This window comes from Embiotoca jacksoni, unplaced genomic scaffold (genome assembly GCF_022577435.1).
Source record: "Embiotoca jacksoni isolate LCO1_2020_lvr unplaced genomic scaffold, fEmbJac1.0.p SCAF_1, whole genome shotgun sequence".
In the NCBI taxonomy this organism is placed as follows: domain Eukaryota; kingdom Metazoa; phylum Chordata; class Actinopteri; family Embiotocidae; genus Embiotoca; species Embiotoca jacksoni.
Genome location: NW_027185229.1, coordinates 15,939,590 through 15,960,448, shown reverse-complemented (window position 1 = coordinate 15,960,448; position 20,859 = coordinate 15,939,590). Strand labels below are relative to the sequence as shown.

Genomic DNA, 20,859 nt, shown 5'->3' with positions numbered 1-20,859 from the left:
TGCTTTTTCTTTAAGAGATTAAACCTTATTTTGAGGCTGAGTCATTGACACATAGAGGGCTGTTTGTTGTTGGTCTCTTATATGTGCACAAGCTGCTCTCTTGTTAAACGTCTCAATCATGAAGTGCCACAAACTGGTGTAAAGATATTTTTAACACTAGCGATGTAATGGAGGATTCTGAATTAATACGTGTCGTGAGATGCATGTTTTTACCACTTTGTTTCTCAATAAATGTGTGGTAACAAGTCTTCCCGCTTCCTCTTGTGTTCAATAAGCAGCTGCAGTTCTATGCGGGCCTCTCCCAGGAACTTTAAAACTAAAATGAAGTATAAACAGGCTTTTATTTAAATATAACACAAACAACAGGTGCAAAACAGAAAATAAATAATGTAGCATTCACCCTTTCAACAGTTCTGAAAAATACAGTAATTGTAGTGTAATGTTGACAGTAGAGGGGGCTGCTCCTGACAGACAAGAAGTTTGTGATGGCTATTTGCAGAGTTTAAAGAAAGTCAGGCTTCATTCGATTGTAGGTGAATAAGACCTCCAGCACCATCACAAGCCCTCATGTGATGACATTTTTAGTTTCTTATTCTGACTTTTTGTCTTGAGGGTTACTCACGCAAGCGTTCCAATTTGGATTCGCTAAAGTATGATTGCAAATTAATACTAAATTACATATAAAAATATTTTAAAGCAGTCTGTGATGAGAGACAGGCGGGGGATGAGTGTCATAAGGAATATTATAGCCTACAACAAGTGATGTTACACTGTGCCAATAAAATTCCAATAATACAAGGTATAACAATTACAAACATAACATTTTAAAATCCTCTCAGAAAATTGGCATGATGAAGAAACTCCGTCAAAGGTGTGAATATTGAAAGTCTGCTAGGATGTGTTGTAGTGACAGCTGCAAGTTCTCAGCCCTGGCAGGTGCTGAGATCATAGGCTTTCTTTCGAAGTTGTGCCAAAAGGTCTTTAAGCTTGGCATCAAGTCCTTCAAGCTTTGCTGACTTCTGAACAATGTCACCCTGCAGGCCTCGAAGGGAGTCTGCTTTTCCTGAAGAAAGATAAGAGGTGTGAGCAGAGCGCTAAGATCAGCTGTATTTAGCTTTCAATCACTACCTGGAATCACTCACCTGAAAGGCAGAAAACAAAAAGTTCTCCTTCTCTTTCTTTTTATTAAAAATAGAAACACAGACTTGTGGAAGTGTGATTTTGGTGTATTACCTTCGAGAGCCTTCATCATGTTTTCAGTGGTGTTAGCCAGAGCTCCGGCATCCTGCTGCAGCTTTGCCAGTCGCTCCCCCACCTGCCCAGGATCTCCACCTCCTCCCATGGCATTTTTATCTTTAAGAAGATCAAGCTTCCCCTCCAAAGTCAACAGGTCCTACAAACACATATGCTTGTATTAATACATTGAGCTGACCACGTGCAAAGGTTTTAGCCACTTTAGATGATCAGGGATGTGTCGGATTGGTCCAGAATATATTCTGCAGCAGGACAACGAGCCAAACATACAGATTGTGGCAAGCACCTTTTAACATTAAGTTTTGTAATGCATTTCTGACGAGTTGCCAACTTGTAACTAATTTTGGAGTCAAAATTCTATTTAGACATCTGTAAGTCAGCATCACCCACTGAGTCATTAAGAAACACATTGTAACCCATTCAAATTAAACCAAGGTCCCTGTGGGCTTTCCCCATTTGCTGTTGCCATTTTAGTCCAGCAGAGGGCAGTGGCGGAGACGCCGAGAAAAAACAACAACAACAGCAGAGTTTCCCGGAGAGAGAGAGAGAGAGAGAGAGGGAGATTAGAGTGAAAGGAGGAACGGTAGCTGAAGGCAGAAAGGAAAGTTGTTGTAGAGTAAAAGCAGATCAAAAAAATAGTTAGTTCAGGGATTCGCTTTTGAACAAACAATGTCATGCAGTTCTGCTGTTTACTGAATTTGTGTGAGTTTTGTAAGGTGGCAATAACCTCTTTAAAAAACAACAACAATTGGAGTTTTGAACGTGCAGCTATTTTAAAGGGTGCTTAAGTACAATAAATTGAAGTTTCATTTCTAGATTTGGTAATAATTAATAATGAAAATGAGGCTGGAGCCTATCCCAGCTCACTTTGGGCGAAGGCAGGGTCCACCCTGGACAGGTCGCCAGTCTATCACAGTGATTTCGTTGTGATTTTATTTATTTTCTCCTCTACCTGAGTTGGTTGTTAAGGGGAAACCTGACTAACAAAAAAACCCTGACTAATCAGCTGAACATATTACAAACTGTGTGAACCAAAAGGGAATTGTGCAGGTTATTTTGAGAACAGGTTAAGAAAATGAGTTAATATGTTAATTGTTTACTGTTAAGCAGGCTCTTTGTTTTTAGTTCTCTTAAGTGTGAGACTTTTATCATTCCTCTACTGCTCCTTGAAAAGAACCCTGAATAAGTTATTGTGCATAACTTCTTACAAAGTGTGCTAAGCAAGGGCTACAATATTTACAATTATATTTCACCAACCTGAAAAAATGAAAACAAACAACGAAATGAAATGTTGGAAAGGCTCGCCACATGCAGAGTTATAAAGAACTACGACTGTATCGTCAACTACAAGAAGAACAGAGTCATGCAGCAGTTGGTGTGACCCACAAAGACTCCTGATCTCAACCTGACGTGATCAGTCTGGATTGTATGAAGACAAAATGAGTCCACAGAAGAAGGCAAGACAAGTTATCCAAGATGTAAAGCGGGAACAGGGTTCTCGCATGTTTCAACAAATCCGTTTGCGGGACACTTAAAAAAAAAGAACCCATCGAGCAGCCATTTGCTGCCTCATTGGCGACGTCTCTTAGAAATAACCTGCAATTAACAGTATACTGCTAATATTCATCTTTGCAGAACATGAACAATACAGAGAGAGGTTACCCGAGTTAACATTGCAGTACGTATCCTCTTTATCACGTCAAGAAAACCTTGTGAAAGTGAGCGCTCATATTTCACATTAGAACTGCTACAACAGGTCTCTCACCTCATTTGCAGCTTCTGCTTCACCCTCAGCTTTGTCTGCATTCTCCTGTGCATCCTGCGCCTGCTGGCCTCCATCCCGCAGCAGGTCTTTCAGATCATTCAGCTGGGGTTTCATTGGCTGCATCAGCTTTGATGCATCATCCAGAGCTTTCTCTGCTGGTGTCAGCTGGGCTTTGGCCTGGATGAAGAGAACCGCAACAGTCAGTGATGCCTGGTGAGCAGCTTTTATTGGAAGTGTGTCATCCATTGTTTAATGTATCCATGCTTCCTACCTCAGTCAGACTGTTGTTCACGTTCTCTATGAGATCCATGCTGTCCTGCAGTTTGTCCTCCAATTCAGAGAGGGAGCCCTCCACGGAGCTGAAACTCCCCAGCAGCCCGTCCACATCGGCCTTCACTCCCACTGCTGTGTCTCTGTGAATGTGCAACCAGAGAAATCATCTTTTTTATCAGTCTGAAGAACTGCCCAGCTAAAACTGATGGAAGCTGGAACACTATAGACAAAGTCTTTGATAATCATGTATTCATATTTAAGTTTCAGAAATAAGGTGCACTTATAACCTTGTTGCATCCTCATTTTGGATTCAATGTAAGGCCTTCTTTACACCTGGTTTTTACATGTGTTCAGTATCAGGATATGCTACCTGGAGGCTGACATGGGTCTTTGTATTTACAAATTATGTTTAAAGGCATTCTTGTTATCTCCACAGTGCCTGCAAATTTGCTCTGATTGCAGTTTAGTAGAGTAGTTTGGTGAGGCTGACTTCTCAACAAATATTGCTCATCCCAGGTCCAAAGAAGTAATCCTGCTGTATGGCATCTATTTTTTTTTTTTACCACTGTCAAGCTACATTACTACTTCTACCTGTAGCTTTTGTTAGACTTAATGGAGTTAAGGATACGTTTACGCTGTACAGACTGCATCAACACCTGCAGAGAGAAAATCTGAGCATGTGCTTTCCCTCATTCAGATAACCTATCTGCATATAGATTGCATTTTAATATCTGGTGTCATTGTGTTAAAAATCTGGCAGCCTCTTGGTTAAAACTGTCGTGAATGTTTGCAGTGTATTCACAGAAAAAAAAAATCGACTACATACAGATTCAAAGTGTTTGAATAGACAGTCGAAGTCGGCAACAGTACTCTGATCATGAAGTGTGAAGGCCCACCTAGCATCCCGGGCCTCCTGCAGCAACTTCCTGGCTGTGTCCAGCTGCGGCTCCGCCTCCTTCAGCACAGCTGTGCTGTCTGGTAGATTGGCCGCCAGTTTCTTCAGGTCATCCAGCTTCCTCTTCAGAGTAGCCAGGTTGAGGGGCAGTTTGGCTTTCAGGATCCAGTCGCTCACCTCCTTGATGTGGGTCAGGTTGGAGGATGGGTCTGGACACAGAAATGGGAAACGTTGAATAAATTCATACAGAAGCCCAGTGAACCTTCACCCTCCTTTCACAAGTCAATCCACGCATCTATCCACTGTTAAACACTTGTGTACCTGACAGGAAGTCTTTGAGCTCTTTCACGACGTCACGTGTCTCCTTTAAGTCGTCTTCCAACTCATTTCTGGTCTGCTTCATCTTACTGGACAGCTTCTCTGCAGACTGTCTCACCTGGTTGGTTGTTTCTTGTGTTTTCTGGAGCTGTGAAGAATAAAATAATTCTTTAGAGTCTGTAAACTAAAATAATCTCAGAATAATAAGATTAAAGAGTCCCTATAGACATGAATTAAGTTCTATAAAATGCTCTATTTTAAATAAAAATGCTGATATTTACATGAATATGCAAATATATTTGATTTCAAATTATGTCTGCTACTTCAATGTAAAGTCCATTCTCAGTGTTTGTACTCGGGAGGTTTAAAGTTTCCACATCGTGCTTGTGTAAGTTTACTGGACCAGGATTGGCTACCTATTTGGGATGTCACAAATCATGCTCATAGCCCCTTAAAATCTGATTTTCAATTCCAACTGGAGAAACTTTCCTCCTTATACAACCTTATACTTTTAAACTCTGCACAATAAAGCTCAAACATTTAACTATCGGAACAAGAAGGAAAACACTTTTTTGAGTGGAGTGGGTCTTTTCTGCAAAAAAAAAAAAAAAAAAAAAAAGGCTAATGCTTTTGCAACAGAGGTACAGTGAGGCAGATAAAGAGAGCGTGTACCTTCTCTGCAGCCTCTGTGATCTTCCTAGTAAGCCTGTCCACTCGGTCCTTCACATCTTCAGCATCGGCGTCCGCCCTCTTGCTCAGAGGCAGAGCACCCACACACTTCTTCCCCTTTTCACAAGGTGGGGTTCCCTCTGCTGGACACAAGTCCCCACCCTCACACTGCAGAGGGGTGCAGGGCTGCGAGCGGACACTGCCGCACACCTGAAAAACAAAGTCACAAATAAGTGGCTATTGGTGCATGGAAATTTGAGAACCTCTATCCCCAAAACAAAATTCAAACCTAATTTTCCAGCCAACGCTTTATTTTGAACAAAACTATCCACATGTATAAGTTTTCCCCTCAAGGTACTTGCTTTACAAGGGGTGGAGCCCAAAGATGGTGATGCTGAGTTTCAGTCGTCAGCTCATTCAGATACAGATACTTATACACACCAACTACTTACCAGAAAGCCATGAAATGCAGCAAACATTTACAGTCCACAGAGGATGATCCCAAATTTAGTGGCCCTCCGACCCTAGTGCTACATAAGTGTCAGGCAAAAACACTTGTCCTGTTTGTACATATGACAATCTGATAGACGTAATCCATTTAACTTTACTTAGCATTTGGATCAACAATTTTCTGGATCAAAACAAGGGTTTCCTACTAATTACAAAGCTGGCGGTTCAATTGTCAGGTTCTACTGTCCACATGCTCAAGTATCCTTAGGCAAGACACTCCCGATGCATGGTGCCTTTGTCCCCGTTGGCGTGTGAATGGGAGGGAAATGTTAAAGCGCTTTCACCGTTAAGGTGAAAAGGTACAAGAAATGAACAGATGTTGTCAAGTATCCAGCAGATGAAGGAGTTCTGCAACACGAGGCGTAGTTTTCATCACGTCACAAAACAGACTACAGTCTATCTCTGTGTTGATGAGGTTAGGTCGGCCATGGTAGGTACCTGTTTGGCAGCAGGAGTGAGGTCAGGTTTGGAGGCCATGCTGTGGTTCAGTTTGTCCAGATCTCTGGTGTTGGCTGGCTGTACTCGGTTCTGAATATCCATGGTCTCTTCTCTGACATCAGCCGACTCTTTCACCGTGTTTTCGCTGTCATTCACTTTCTTGGCTGCATCTGTAGACTCATCGTAGGCGTTCTTGATGGCATTAAATACTCCTGCAAAGAACAGAAAAAGTCAACATGAGTGAATTTTATGCTGTCAGTGTATCGGAGGCTGTTTGAGAATAAAAAAAAATTGCTGATGCTGGTTCCATATTTTAGATGGATTTATTGAAAGTTTAGATGAATAAGAACCTCTTGAGGTTGCTGTTACCCAATTTATGCACCAAAACAATTGAAGTCAATGATTCATCGCTAAGTGTTGCAGTGAGTGATGTGTCTTTGTTTCTGACCTGCGTTGTTGGGATTGGTGGAGTTCTCCATAGCATCCTTCTTAGCTTTGTACACCAAAGAGAGGCTGTCAAGCAGATCCTGCAGTTTTTCCAGCTCAGAGTTCAGACCAGGAGTTTCCGCCAGGACTGAAAGGTCATTATCAACCTTTTCCAACTGGTCCCTGTAAGACAATGAGAGTTGCATTATTAGTGAGAATAAAGAATCAAATCAACAGGGTGAAGAATTTACATTCATGAATATCAGAAAACAGCGTTGCCCAGCTGAATGACACAACTCACTGTATCTGTTTCAAATTATCAGCTCTTGTTTCAAAGTAAGAGCCTTCTTCTGTTTTATACACGGCCCAGCCTTATGAGTTATGAGAACTGAGTTTTTTTGACAAGGTCAAAACTCAATATAAACTCCAATTTAAAAAAAGAAATATGAAAAGCTTTCCTCCTTAAGTTGTCAGCAGTTCCTCACCTGAGCTTGTCCAGCTGGGACACGGCTTCATCAACCTGTTTAGTAGTATTTGGTCGGCGGGAGATGGACTCCTGGATCAATTTCAGGCTGGCTTCCAGGGCACGAATGCGGGCCCCGATATTTCCAGGATCACCAGCACTACCAGGACGAGTGGGGACTCTGGCAGAAAGTCTTTCCAGAGTTAAGCTGAGGTTCTGTCGCTGAGCGTCCAAAGTGAAGAAGCAGGAGGGACACAATTCGCAGACAGGGAAAGAGTCACAGTGTCCTCGACTGCAAGAATCACAGCGAGTCCCTGTGATGCCTGACCGACACAAACAGACCCCTGTCTGCTTGTCACAAACCTCTGGAAGAGTTCCTTCAATATCACACCGACAAGCTGGGGAGGCAGAGACAAGAAGGTCAGAAAATAAGAAATTCACCACAAAATACTAGCAGGACTTCAAGCCTCACGTTTTAAATGTTACATTTTAAGAAGCTGGGTCACTGCTGCATCTCAGCACTTGAATTAAGCCACAGAAAACATATGGAACAACAGTAGCGGACTCTGGCCATGCCATCATGGCAGTATGAGGGGTCACTGTGACTGCAGTCTGGTAGTATGTTTAATGAAGCTTCATTAGCCTGAGCTTTGTGTGTGAACACAGGTTTACAAGCCACTCTTAATTACTGAAGTGTAAATACTAAACTTTCTTCACTGTGGCTGGCACAGCAAAAATGCATAAATCCAATAATCCAACAAAAGTCCTCTCAGCAGTAAATAAAAGGAAAGATCAACGATGGCTGACTTACGTCGGCAGCCAGTGAGAGCGTCTCCAAATGTGTTGTCGGGGCACTTGGTACATGTACGGCCTCCAAAGCCTGTTCTGCACTGACACTGACCCGTCAGCTGGAAAGAAGGAAACACAACTGTTTTTAGTATCATTACCAGTAAGGACAAATATAAACTCAAATATTACAAAGCCGACCGCATGTCTTTTGATTTAACATTAAGTTGTTGCATTATTTGAATGATATATAAAAAAAACCCCACTAAACCGATAAGAAGATAAGATAAGAAAACTAATAAGTGAAAAGAAGAGTATGTCCCAGTTTTCTTCAGCCCATATCACGCCAAAGTGTATCAGTTTTAACGGCTGAATTTGACTCAGCATGAAAAGGTGCATGTTACACAACAAAAGTCACGTGACAGAGGTCATGTGTTAAAGTACAAAAGTGTAAAGTCCACATGGGCAGGCAGGTCAAGGTTGTTGGATGGATTAAACAGTGGACTTTTATTGAGGTAAACCAAGGTTTGATAGCCTGCTGTTGCCAGACACAGATATTGACAGTACACTTCATATGGAATCGGTTCCAGTTGTTGCATGCTATTGGGCGAAGACCTCAGGATAGTTTTGAAATTATTAGAGCAGCCTTTAACCAATCAGGATTAACCACCATATGCATTGAAACTCTACCACAGCTGCAACTACATTCAGAAAAAAAAACTTTGACTTCACCATCATCGCATTGAGCCACTCAGTTGATTGGTCCACATCTTCAGAGTGGCTGAGTGAACCTTAATCTGAACAGGGTTTCCAGACTGTAATCATGGCAAAGAAAACTGAAGCTGTGAGCCAAAGTCTGGCGAGTCTAAAGGTTTAACTCAAGGACAAAATGATGTGGATTTGTTTTTAAGAAATCTTTTCTCAACCCCAAACAAGTAGTTTTGGTCCCCAACGCGAGTGGTTTTGTTTTCCTAAACAAAAATGTTTTTTGACGCTTTGGCGAGTCAAAGCCGTAATGTGACACGCTGTCCTCTAGTGGACTGGTAGTTGTATTACATGCTTTGGTGTGATATTTTATGGTACACCTTTGGTGGGAGCTGATTGGTCTGAGCTGTAGAGGTGTGGGCAGCTACAGGTCATACCTGGTCACAACTATCACTGCTAGACCTGGTGGGGTCACAGCTGCACGGTTCACAGCGGTCTGACAGCAATGGTTTCCAGTAGCCTTTTGAACACGTGTCACAGGTGTGGCCGTGGAAGTGGGGACGACAGGGACACTGTCCGGTTAACTGGTCACACACATCTGACCGCGAGCCATCAGGAGAACAGGAACACTCTGGACAGCAGGAGGGAGTCAAGAGTTAGAAAAAGTAACCGGACACTTCACACATCACATCCAGAAATAATAAAATTCTGTTTGACAGGATTGAACAAACATTAGCATCAGTATCCTTCTTCAAAAACATAAACTGTTCAATTTATTTATGAATATTTGGACACATAGACACTTTCCTCAAAGCTGTGAGGATGAGTGACTTGGTGTATTGAACATTCGGGAGCATGCAGTGAATGCATTTCAGGTGGAACTATTGAGATCCTTTAGATAAGTGTATGTCATGTTTTTGGTGTGGTTTGTTTGTTTCTCAGATTACAGAAAAACTACTGGCCCAATTTTTATGGAACGTGTGTGTAGCATGGACTGAGGAAGGAAACATTACATTTGGGAGTGGATCCAAATCGCAGGGTTGATCCATTAATTATTTTTTACTTTCATTTGGCCTACAAAGTATCATACCTCTTAAAATCCAGTAACTGGAACTAAAGTTCACGAGACAACAAGCCATTCAAGAAATAAGATGACTCCATATCACAAGCCACATTCACAGGTCTCTGTAATCCTCTAGGATACACATGGACTCAAACTTAATGCGGCAAGCAACTATTATGGGGCACTTTGGATCAGTGGTTTAATAGAGAAGAACTGGTACATGTAGTGGCTGTGGTTGTGGATTTGCATATTATAGAAGAGTGGACTAGGGAAGTCTGCACTCTCCAAGTGTCCTTATAGTAACTGACGCATTCATTTGAAAGCAAATCTTCACATTTGAGAATCCAGAACAACAAAATGTTGTTTTTTAATGGAAATGAACCAAAAATAATTACTAAATAGTTGCTAATTAAGTTTCTGTCAGTCATAATGGTTTCAGCTGTGTGTGTATATTTATTTGTAGGTAGTTTATTTTCTAACAAAGCATCTATTATATTACATATTATATCATATATATTATATTTTAAAAGTTTGTTATATATTTAAGGAAAAAATATTAATTGCATAAAGTAACCAGATACTAAAGCTGTAAGATACATGTACTTGAGTAAGTAAAGAAAACTGAAACAGAAAATCTTCCTCTTAATTGTAGTGAAAGTAGAAGGTAGCCTGAAAAAAATAAAATAAAAAAATGCAAGTAGAGCACAAGTTCAGTACAGTGGGTCTAGCAGGACACAGCTGTTGTGTTGGATGACTCACTGGTGCAGCCCAGAGGGTTGGATGCACTCAGGCCATAGTATCCTCTCTTACAGCGGTCACAGCGGGGCCCCTCCACGTTCACTTTGCAATGACAGGAGCCTGTGCTGTCGTCACACTGGCCTCCATTCACGGTCCCCTCAGCACTACAGATACAACCTGCCAGCAACACAACAACACAAATATGAGCTGCTCATCATGGAATGTTCATTCATAAGAATACTGTTAGTTCAGTGTGTAGGATTTAGGAGGAACTACATACAGAAATATAACACAATATTCATAATTATGTTTTCATTAGAATCACAGAGTTTTCATGAGCCCTTCATGCCTACGCAGGAAGCAGGGCCCTCTTCCATGGAGCCGCCATGTTGCACCACCATGTTTCTACAGTAACCGGAAGGGACAAACCAAACACTGGCTACTGGTTCAGTCCCAGGGTATTTTTAACATACAACAGTGTTTTGTCATAATAAAGACAGCTGGTTTGGACCCTAAAAACCCAGCAAAATTTGGGTGTTAAATTTGATTCTGTCACACCGTTATAACCCTCATCGCTTGCTCGGGTCTTTGGATCAGCAGGTTTAATAGTTCCTAGATCACGAGTACACTTAGTATGCAGTTATATGTTGCCGTTTTTCCTCAGAGGTCCACAAAGTGTTTTACATTACCTGATGTAAAGTTCAGTGATTTTCATTTCACTTACGTATGCAGGCATCAGGACGGTCCATTTGGCTGCGGGGGTTTGGCTGGTAGCCTGGGGCACACTGGTCACACTTTGTCCCTGCGGTGTGGTGCATACAATCCTCACACACACCTCCGCTCCTCCGCCCGCTGGCCTCGTATACTGCCCAGTCGAAGTGACAACGGTGGGAGTGCTTGTTACACTCGCAGCCTGTAGAGAGCACACAGGGGTTTTAAACACTACATACAATATGGGCAATAATTAAAATGAATAGAAACACTTTATGAATTGAAAAACACTTAACAAAATAAAACAACAATCAAGAAATGCCTTCAATGTAACATGTTGTCTAATGTGGTGGACTGTAAACTCTGTAGGTCCGTATTGACCCTCATTCGTTTTCTGTTCTCAGGAGGGAGGCTTCATTTCATTTAATCTGTCCACTGGTAATTTATAAAAAAAAAAAAAAAAAAAGCTGTATTTTAGCACACAGCCTGATTTTTTACATTTAAAACAAATTTCAGAAATACTGTCATTATATTTTCTTAGTTTAGCAGTCTGCTAGTAGTATTAAAGCTAACTTCAAATATCTCTCTGTTCAGTCGTCAGTAAAATGTCCTCATTTCTGATCTAATTTCCAAACTTCCAGTTTAAACACTGAGGTTTTGTGAGAAGCAGATACAAATTATTTTTTCATTTTATTTTCCAAATTAAGAAAATGTGAGCCTTTCCAATGATTTATGTCGTTGCAGTGTAAATGAAGCTTTATATTTATAGCTAATAAAGTTTAAAGGAAGTGTAACATGTGAGGGTAGTCTTACTTTTGCAGGTGCGAGTGTTGCTCTCCTCTGCAGGTGCCCAGGGCAGATCATTGTAAAGATCAGCACAGCGCTCACAGTTCACACCTGCTGTGTTATGCTGACAGTCACACTGAGGATTCACCTGCAAAGACATGTGTAAAAAAAGATCAGTAACAGTCGCAGAGTTCAGTTCACAAACATGTTTGAATATAACATAGTAATAACAAAGACCATGCTTGTTAGATAAGCTGTTTCTTTTGTTTGTGTCAAATTTGAGCATGCATGTGGATCAATGTCAGGCAGCAGGCAACAACAAGTGTTCTACTGAACAAAGTTTTTGTTCTCCAGAAGGCAGAAGAACAAGGCGATCAGCATAAAACAGAGACCTCACCTCTCTGTGAGGGAAAACCCAGGAAGAGCACATTGATCCCACTGAGGAGCCAGTTCATTTATCTATTTTAAATAACATTGGATTGCTGCCATGACAAACACCTCTGAGGAATTCAGTTTGTTTGTCTCTTTTAACAGCACTCCTATTTTCCATTCATATAGATTTAATGAGATCTTTTATTTTGCCAACTAAACCGCAGTGAAGAAGTCTGTAATAGAGGCTGTCATGTTTTCTGTTTGGTGTAAATGTTGGTTAGTTAAAGTTGAGAGGATGTATACATGGTCGGTGGTGCAGTGCTTTGACCTAAATTATAGGCTTCGATATAATGTTCTATTTCAGCTACAGAGCCGTAGTTTTTGTGTTATGCCCCCCCTAAAAACATGCTCAAACCTACCTGTATGTTGTTGGACGGTGCGTTGTATTCTTCTGGCAGGCATCGGTTGGCATGTCCATGGCACATGCAGCTTCCCATTACCCTCATCTCCTTCAGGGCATAAAACCTACTCAGAGCTCTGCCTGGCGGATGAGGAACATCGCCCAGCTCCGTCAGCCTCACCCTCAACCCCGTTAATCCCGACACAGCTGTGGATGAATCAGTGTCACTCACCGAGTCGCAGACTTGAAGTTGATGTATGCTCCTTATTTGTTACGAGTCATTCATGACATCAGAAGACACTTACCTTCAATTTTGTGGCTGTTGGGAGCTGCTACGTAAGCATACTGACGCAAAGGATTGAACTCGATCTGGGGATGAGAATTTTTCACATTTTTAATCTATATACACCATCATTCTTTTTATTCATCCAATAATGTTTTAAACTGTTGAGATCCTGTATTTCACTTTTTTATTAATACATTCAGAAGGAACTGGCAGAAACAGGTCTGTTGTGTGTTTTTGCTGTCTTTCTTTACAAGTGATGAGTGATCAATTAAATGTATTTTACTTATACTTCAGTGTATTTGTGTGACGTTTAAGGGACAAAACTGCAAAAACAAGAGACCCAGACTTAAAAAAAATACATTTTTGAATTCTACATCGTGTTGATGGTCAAAATGATACAGCATCCTAAAAATGAAAAACTCGTTGAAAATTGTTGTTTTCTGCTTCAAGAGGGCAATGAACTGAGATGCTGTTTTGGCAGGGACATCTAGGAATATGCTTCAAAATAATGTAATGCAGCTGTCGGATTTTTGTAATCTGCCAAAACTAAAAATGTAGAATAATTAGCCCAGATTGATAGCAGATTGTTTGCACTTACCACGTGATCTTGATATGCATTGGGTCCAGTAGGGGGCAATGTGTAGCAGTACATATGGTCCAGGGTAAGAGGAGTTGATGTGGGAACACCTGGAAATGCTTTTTGACAATCTGTAGCCAAGTAGAGAGCAGGCTGCCATGTCCTGCCATTATCCAGAGTCCTCTCTATGACGAATGTACTGGGACGAGGACCCTGCAGAGAAATGATCAACAATCATTCCAAAAAAAAGTATACTCTCCAGATTGAACACATCTGTTTTGTTAATGATTGATGTTTCTACTTTTGACATTAAATTGGATTTGAATCTTCACACACAGTGCTTCACGATTAACAAAGGAAAGCAATGAGTGTATCTCTGTAAGAACATGGTGTTGGTATTGCAGACTGTATCCTACCTTGAAGCTGAGCACCAGGTTGTCAAGCTGAAACAGATTATTGAGGTCCAACTGGAGAGTAACCGGATTCACCTCTACAGGACAGACAAACAAAAATAACAATTCCATTATATACATTGTAACTCTATGATACAGTTTGAGAGTTTGTTTGGACTTTGTTTTTTGAGAAATTGTTTGATTTGATAAGTGCTAGTATTCTCTGGACCTTATGTTACATTTCCTTCAGCATGCAGAATATGAGACAAATGACAAGGACCTGCAAGTCATATCTTAGTGACCATTCATGAGGGTTTTTTTTGTTGTATTTTTTTTGCATGAATAATGAGGACTCTTTTGCTTTATTTCCTGACCTTTCCTGGACTGCCACCATTTATCTGGTCCAGAAGTAGACAGGACATCTTGGATAGTGTGGGCCAGCTGACTGTTTGGGTCCCTGGAGTCGCATGGGCAGCACTTCATCCTCCTCTGAGAAAAACAAAGAACAGATATGGAGTCATTTATTATCCTGCGAGGTAAGAGCATTATGTTTGGTGCATACGTGTGGAACTGTCTCAGAGTAAAAGTGAAGATTTGGCCCTGAAACTGACCCATGGACCTCAGACATCCACATGAGGAATCAAACTTACAGTCAAAACTGTTTAAATGTATTCTCCTCTCAGGGAAGTGAGAACTAAAGGCTCCCGACACTGATCTTTAAATAATGTCATTAAATTATGAACGACAATGCCTAAAGAGCATTTCATGACGGTTATATTAATCTCACTACCCAACAAAATGAATTCTCTGAGTTAGGTGGGTTTTTCTAAGTGCAGTTGAAGATCTGTTTGTTAATAACACTTGGATATTAGTAGTAGATGATTTTAAGGCAGGGGAAGAAAAGTTTGGACTTTTACTGTAAAGGCTACTGCAGGAGTGGTTTGGCTGAAGATGATCTTCTTTAAAGAGCTCCAGTCAGTTTAGGAAAGTGAGTTTTCCACGAGTAGGATATTTCTACAAAAGTCCTTAACCAGATATAAAGCAGACAAATACATGTGTGTATGTGTGTGTGTGTTTGTGTGTTTGTGTGTATGTTTGTGTATGCGCGTGTGTGTGCATGTTTGTTTGTGTGTGCATGTGTGTTTGTGTGTGCCTGTTGTAGTCCCTGTTTGATTGCTGTAGCACGAACAGAATAGGACATAAAAAATAGTGTATTATGTTACTGCAGCAGCAGGTGAGGCGCAGTCCTGTATTTCAAAAAATAACTGAGATTTTAAGAGTGTATAATAAAAACAAATAAAAGATAAAGATTTAACCATTTCAAGGACTCAAATGTGTGTCCATGCCATTTTTACCAAAGTTTCACCTCAGTTATCCCAGCAAAGCACGACAGGGGAATTCTTCTTCACTTTAGGTTAAACATGACTCCACGTGGCACCTCAGGTTTTTGGCTTTTGGCACTGTAGCGTGTAACCGCAAACAAGCACTGTTTGCATTTATTCAGTGCCAGCTGTCTGCATCAAAATGCATTTTGACTCACAGGGTGTAAAGTCTACAGTGGAGATTATGATCAAATCAGCTAGACAAACTTTATCTGGATCTGTGCTGGCACAAAGAAGGCAGTGGTTACATTTTAACTAATTTTAACTGCATACTTCAAAACTAATGATTAAAAAGATAGGAAGAACAACCACAAGGTCTGTGGTTGTCTTGTGCCAACGAAAACATGTTTTTAAAAGTGCCCATACATAAGATTAGGAAAGAAAACATAAAAAGCCTCCTCTGACTGCCATAGTCTTTTTTTCACTGATTCATTGGGTTGACATGGTTTCATTTACACGTTTTGGAGACAGACTGATCTTTTATCATGCGGTGCTGACTTTAAATGTAGTTCATTTCAGTTTGAGAGTTAATGAGATGTTCCAGTCTGTCGGAGGTTTAAATCGATCTACCTTTACTGAAGCAGCTACAACTTCACCTGGACCACTGTGCAGGACGGGTCTCCAAAAATTAACAATTATATTCTCACATCAAAAAGAATTTCCAACCTACTCAACCTGGGGACTAGCTCCAGGCAACAGCAGGTGAGGCACAGTCCTATATTTTAAAAAAATAACTGAGATTTTAAGAATGTATAATAAAAACAAATAAAAGTCCATTTAAAACTGACAACGCAACATGAACTTGGAACAAAGAAGCTCACCTAATCTAAGAACGGCGCATAGTCACCTCCCAACTGGTCCCTAACCCTATCCCTAAGCCTTGACCCCTAACCCCTAACCTTCTCCCTCCCACAACATAACAACCAATCATAGGCAGAGCATCCCTGCCACTGATCCAATCTTGCACCGGTCAAGATGGATTTTGTAATCTTACATTCTTGCGGTCACAAGTGATTTTACAAATCCAGCTGACAGACACACCCCAACCTGAAAGGGTAAACACCTCTCTGAGTCCCGCACTGACCTCAGCTACATGTCAAAGAGAGTCACTGAGGTCTTTCAAGTCTGTAGATGTTTTCACATGGCATTGTTTGCATTTATTCAGTGCCAGCTGTCTGTATCAGTTGTGCATTTTGAGCCACAGGGTGTAAAGTCTACAGTGGATGTTATGATAAAATTAGCTGGACAAACTTTATCTGGATCTGTGCTGTCATAAAGGGGGCAGTGGTTACATTTTAACTAATCTTGTGCTAAAAAAAAAAATTGTTTTTAAAGGTGCCCATACATAAGATTAGGAAAGAAAACAAAAAGCCTCCTCTGACTGCCTTAGTCTTTTTTACTGAGTCATTGGGTTGACATGGTTTCATTAACACGGTTTGGAGACAGACTGATCTTTTATCATGCGGTGCTGACTTTAAATGTAGCTCATTTCAGTTTGAGAGTTAATGAGATGTTCCAGTCTGTTGGAGGTTTAAATCTACCTTTACCAAAGCTTCACCTGGACCACTGTGCAGGACAGGTCTACAAAAATTAACAATTATATTCTCACATCAACAAGAACGTGCGTTGCAAAATCGCAAGTTTTCCAGGATATGCTGAACCACTTTTAGCTCTTCCATACGTTACTATCAAAGCTCCTTTTTAAATACTATCTACACGACTATGTTTGCACGGTACAAACACATCATCATTCTAAGCAACTGTACTAAACAACACAACAGTATTTCTGCTAACAGAGGATGGTATTGTAATGTTCATTACATGAAATTACTTGTTTCAAAATCTGACACCTGCAGCAGTGAGAGGAAGCACACCCAACAAGACCTGACTAGTCAGTGGGCATTCATCTTTATCATCGTTTGTCTAGTAATCTTTAATGAGCGCGTGCGCGTGCGTGTGTGTGTGTGTGTGTGTGTGTGCACGCGCGCATGTTTCTGCGTAAGCTGTAAGGTACACCTGAGTGTTCCTTCCTTCCTGCCCCTCCCTGTCTGGATGAGGCATGGCTCAGGCAAGTAACGGGAAAAAAAGGTAGTCCACACCTAACAGCGCATACTTACTCACTCACTCACTCACTCACTCACTCACTCACTTACTCACTCACTGATTACTTTGAGGAACTATTTTTCTTGAGTATTTTCTGTTCATTTCAGCTCTGCCACATCACATTTTATAAAGTAATAAAAATAATCGTTAAAATTAGCTGCACATCACCAAACCAAATTACTACATCAACAATCATCAACTAACTAACTATATAATATAGAGATCTTTTTCTTTTTTTATATATAATAAGCACCTCTACTTTTTATAATCTAGGTACATTTTGTTGCTCATACTTTTGTCTAAGTAGTTTGAAATACAGAACTTTTTGTAATCGAGTATTTTGTAGGCTGGTGTTACTAGTTTTACTGAAGAAGAGGATTGTTTTAAGCTGTGGAGACTTTTTTTTCTCGACTGAATTCATGTGATGACAGGAACTTCTAGTTAATTTTACATTTAACATCATGGGCTACTTTGACCTTTGTTGCCCTCATGCTCTGCCTTGCCCCGCCCTTCTTATCACAACAACATTAAATTACTGGTAATTAAATACTTTGCATTGTACATTAAATATCATGTAGAGCATCTGTTTTAAAAAGTCCCTCTCCAGGGGAATTATGACAGCACAGCAGATACACAGTACAATACACGAAGTAGATTGTGCAGGCTCAAATTATCCACGATAGTTTCAATGCCTTTTTACTTTTTTTTTTTTCATGGGTTTTCTTTTAAAAAGCTTCAGTATGATTTCTGATGAAAGACGAAAGTTCTAAACTCACACTAGAGGCTCTTTTCCCCCTTTGTTGAGTGAGAATAACAACACGGCAGGCTTGACTCGTGCTCATTGCATGACTTTGATTTCAAAATCAGCATTTATGTCCAGAAAAGGATTGTGTGTGCTGAGCCAGCTGATGGGCCAGTGACAGTTTTTTTCAGACATTGGTCAAAGAGTATAGTTGCAACATGATGCTTTGGCATTGTCCATTTCACAAATGGACAGCGGCGAACTGACTAAAACCACCCCCGCCTGCTCCATCTGCCACGTCTGTCTGTTCAGCATGACCTCTGCACTGCTTGCCCTCTGCTGATACAAACCCCACGCAGAGACCCATGCGTAGCCTTGGTGATCACAGCTGGCTGAGGCAGTGTCTGGTCTGGTTTTTAGGAAACCAATATTGATATTTTAGAGCTGAAGCTTTAACTCAAACAGCCTTCATTTGCAGAGAACTATGTCCTGAAGTTTTGAGCTCAATGTTGATTACATTACATTAAATTTCATTTAGCTGACGCTTTCATCCAAAGCGACTTACAATAAGTGCATTTACAACCATGAGGGTACAAAACCCAGAACAACAGGAATCAAGTAAATACAATTTCTTCAAGAAAGCCAAACTACAAAGTGCTATCAGTAAGTGTCATTTTAAGCGCTACTAAAGTTCTACTGTTCAAGGTAAAGTCGGAAGAGGTGTGTTTTTAGTTGTTGATGTTGATGTTAATACTTATATAGTGCAAAAAAGTGACAAATAATTGTGTCTGAAATGTCTTTAATCCACTGAGATGAAATTTCCTTTAATCACACGACCGTGCTCTTACCTGTTGGTATGGGGTGCAGTAGACCTCGGAGCTGGTGAGGCCGCAGGTGGAGGAGGCCCGGAGCTGCTGAGCCCTGCCAAGGAGCAGGTCATTGCTGGGTGGGTAACACGCCCCCCGAGAGCAGTCATTCAGGGCCTGCGATACTGCTACTACTGCTGTCAGGGGGAAGGCAGCACAGTGTTACGGTGGACTGTAACTATATGACAGATATAAATGTCTCACTTCATAATTAATACTGACATTAATCATGACATACTCTGGAAAACCCTGGCGTCATGTCGCGGGAAAAAATAGAAATGTGAAAATGTATGTGTGCAGATTTATAAACTGACTGTCATCTGTGTACACAGACCTTCGTTTGGCCTGATGGTATAGGTTGTTAAAGTATAAGAAGGGTATAATCTGTTAGCAGCTGATGTCAATTATTTTTTTAAATATTTATACATTTTCAGATACTGATTTTTAAACAGACATTTAAATCAAAGAGAGTAAATTTGTCATTGACCACTGATTTATCAATCTGCAGTTTAAAGCAAAGGAAAGCAGAAACATTTCCATAACAACAGTCTAGAAAAATGAAAAGTTTAAAAAAGCGAAACGTTTTTTCATACAAAGAAAAGGTTCTTTCTACCAATCATTTGTGAATATGTTCATATATTGTGTAATCAGCAGTAAAGAGTTACCATCTGTGTCACACAATGTACATCAAGAGTTACACAACGCTTCAGGTAAAAGTGCAGCATCAAGGTTACGCCCAATTTACCTTTAGCTAATCTCCTTATGTGATGTGAAGACAATTTTGTAAAATAATTAGAGCTGCAGTTAATATATCAACTAGTCGCTTGATAAAGAAATTAATTGGCAATTATCTTACTGTTTTAGTCATTTTTCAACCTGAAAGGCAAAACATCTGCTTTTCAAATTCCAAAAGATGAAAGAAAACACTGATATAATGGTGACTACTGCTCAGTATAACTCTTGATTACAAAATTTTACTAAATAGATCTATTACACTGTTGTATGACTGGGCTTCACTCATAACAGAAGTACTATTGTTCCAGTCTGTTTTTACAGTTACAGTCAATTCACCCCCTGAGTGGGTTAGCTGCTTTAGTGTATTTCTACAGATGAGTTGAAGACTGACACCAACATGCTGTGAACAAATATTTTGTTTTTGAAAATCTGAACACCTTTCATGCAAGAATTCCAAGTATTCAGTGTTTTCAGTCTTAATCCTCATCAGGGTGGAGGAGTCTCTGAGTAAATAAATGACTGTAAATGTGTGCCATCATGACCACAAAGAAGCCAATGACGGTTTTCATTGCAACCAATCACTGCAGTAACGGGATTCAGGTTACTTCTTCCCCTCTGCTAGAAAAACTGAGTGATAAGTGTAATCCGCTGCTGCACTCCCGGTGATTTAGGAATCTAAACCTCTGGTGTGGAAAGTTGGAGTCCAGAAGTTACAGGACAAACATGGAGATTGAAAAAGACAAGAAAGTAAATCATAATAGCAAAAGAAAAAAAAAAACTGCATTCTTACCTGCTAGAAGTAAAAGTATTCTCATAATGTGTTCCTCCTGTGAAAAAGTCTGGGACAGATGAGAAAACAGAACAGCTGACCTGGCAGCTGTCTTATCAGCGTTATTAAAGTGTGTGCTGCTACCTGGTTGCTGCTTTATAAACACACTGTCTCACCTGCATGGAGTGATACAGTGTGTGTCAGAGTCACACCCTTCACCACCACTCCCTTCACTCATGAATCAACACATACACACTCAGGCATGCAGGCAGACACACAGTCAATACAAAGAAAACCAAGGAGCCATCAACTCAAACAAGAAGGAACCGAGGTGGAATAAAACATGATGACTTCCTGTGATCTCATGTACAGACACAACTAAAAAAAACATTAAATGTTTGTAGATCTGTTTCTTGTTAAAAAAAAAAAGATATC

At 40.5% G+C, this 20,859-nt stretch overlaps 1 protein-coding gene across 1 annotated transcript; it reads right to left on the bottom strand.

Moving 5' to 3' along the window:
- Positions 1 to 322: 322 nt before the first annotated feature.
- lamb3 (laminin subunit beta 3) lies at positions 323 to 20,507 on the bottom strand. The gene is made up of 22 exons (XM_069151779.1): positions 20,446 to 20,507; positions 18,903 to 19,057; positions 14,202 to 14,316; positions 13,852 to 13,925; positions 13,457 to 13,648; positions 12,878 to 12,941; positions 12,592 to 12,779; positions 11,828 to 11,948; positions 11,028 to 11,216; positions 10,325 to 10,480; positions 8,940 to 9,133; positions 7,823 to 7,919; positions 7,034 to 7,409; positions 6,571 to 6,731; positions 6,123 to 6,334; positions 5,178 to 5,384; positions 4,509 to 4,653; positions 4,189 to 4,396; positions 3,291 to 3,432; positions 3,020 to 3,196; positions 1,234 to 1,393; positions 323 to 1,063 (listed from the first exon to the last, which is right to left on the bottom strand). Exons 1-22 carry the CDS (start codon positions 20,468 to 20,470, stop codon positions 924 to 926), a joined length of 3,498 nt encoding a protein of 1,165 aa, XP_069007880.1. The 5' UTR covers positions 20,471 to 20,507; the 3' UTR covers positions 323 to 923.
- Positions 20,508 to 20,859: the final 352 nt, after the last annotated feature.

Bases quoted from the DNA above. Each gene is read 5' to 3' on its own strand.
- lamb3 (XM_069151779.1), bottom strand. From the start codon at position 20,470: ATGAGAATACTTTTACTTCTAGCAG. The intron at 9,134-10,324 runs GTGAGTCATCCA...CCTGCTGTCCAG, and splicing joins CAACCCTCTGGGCTGCACCA to AGTGTTCCTGTTCTCCTGAT. The intron at 4,654-5,177 runs GTACACGCTCTC...TATTCTTCACAG, and splicing joins TCACAGAGGCTGCAGAGAAG to CTCCAGAAAACACAAGAAAC.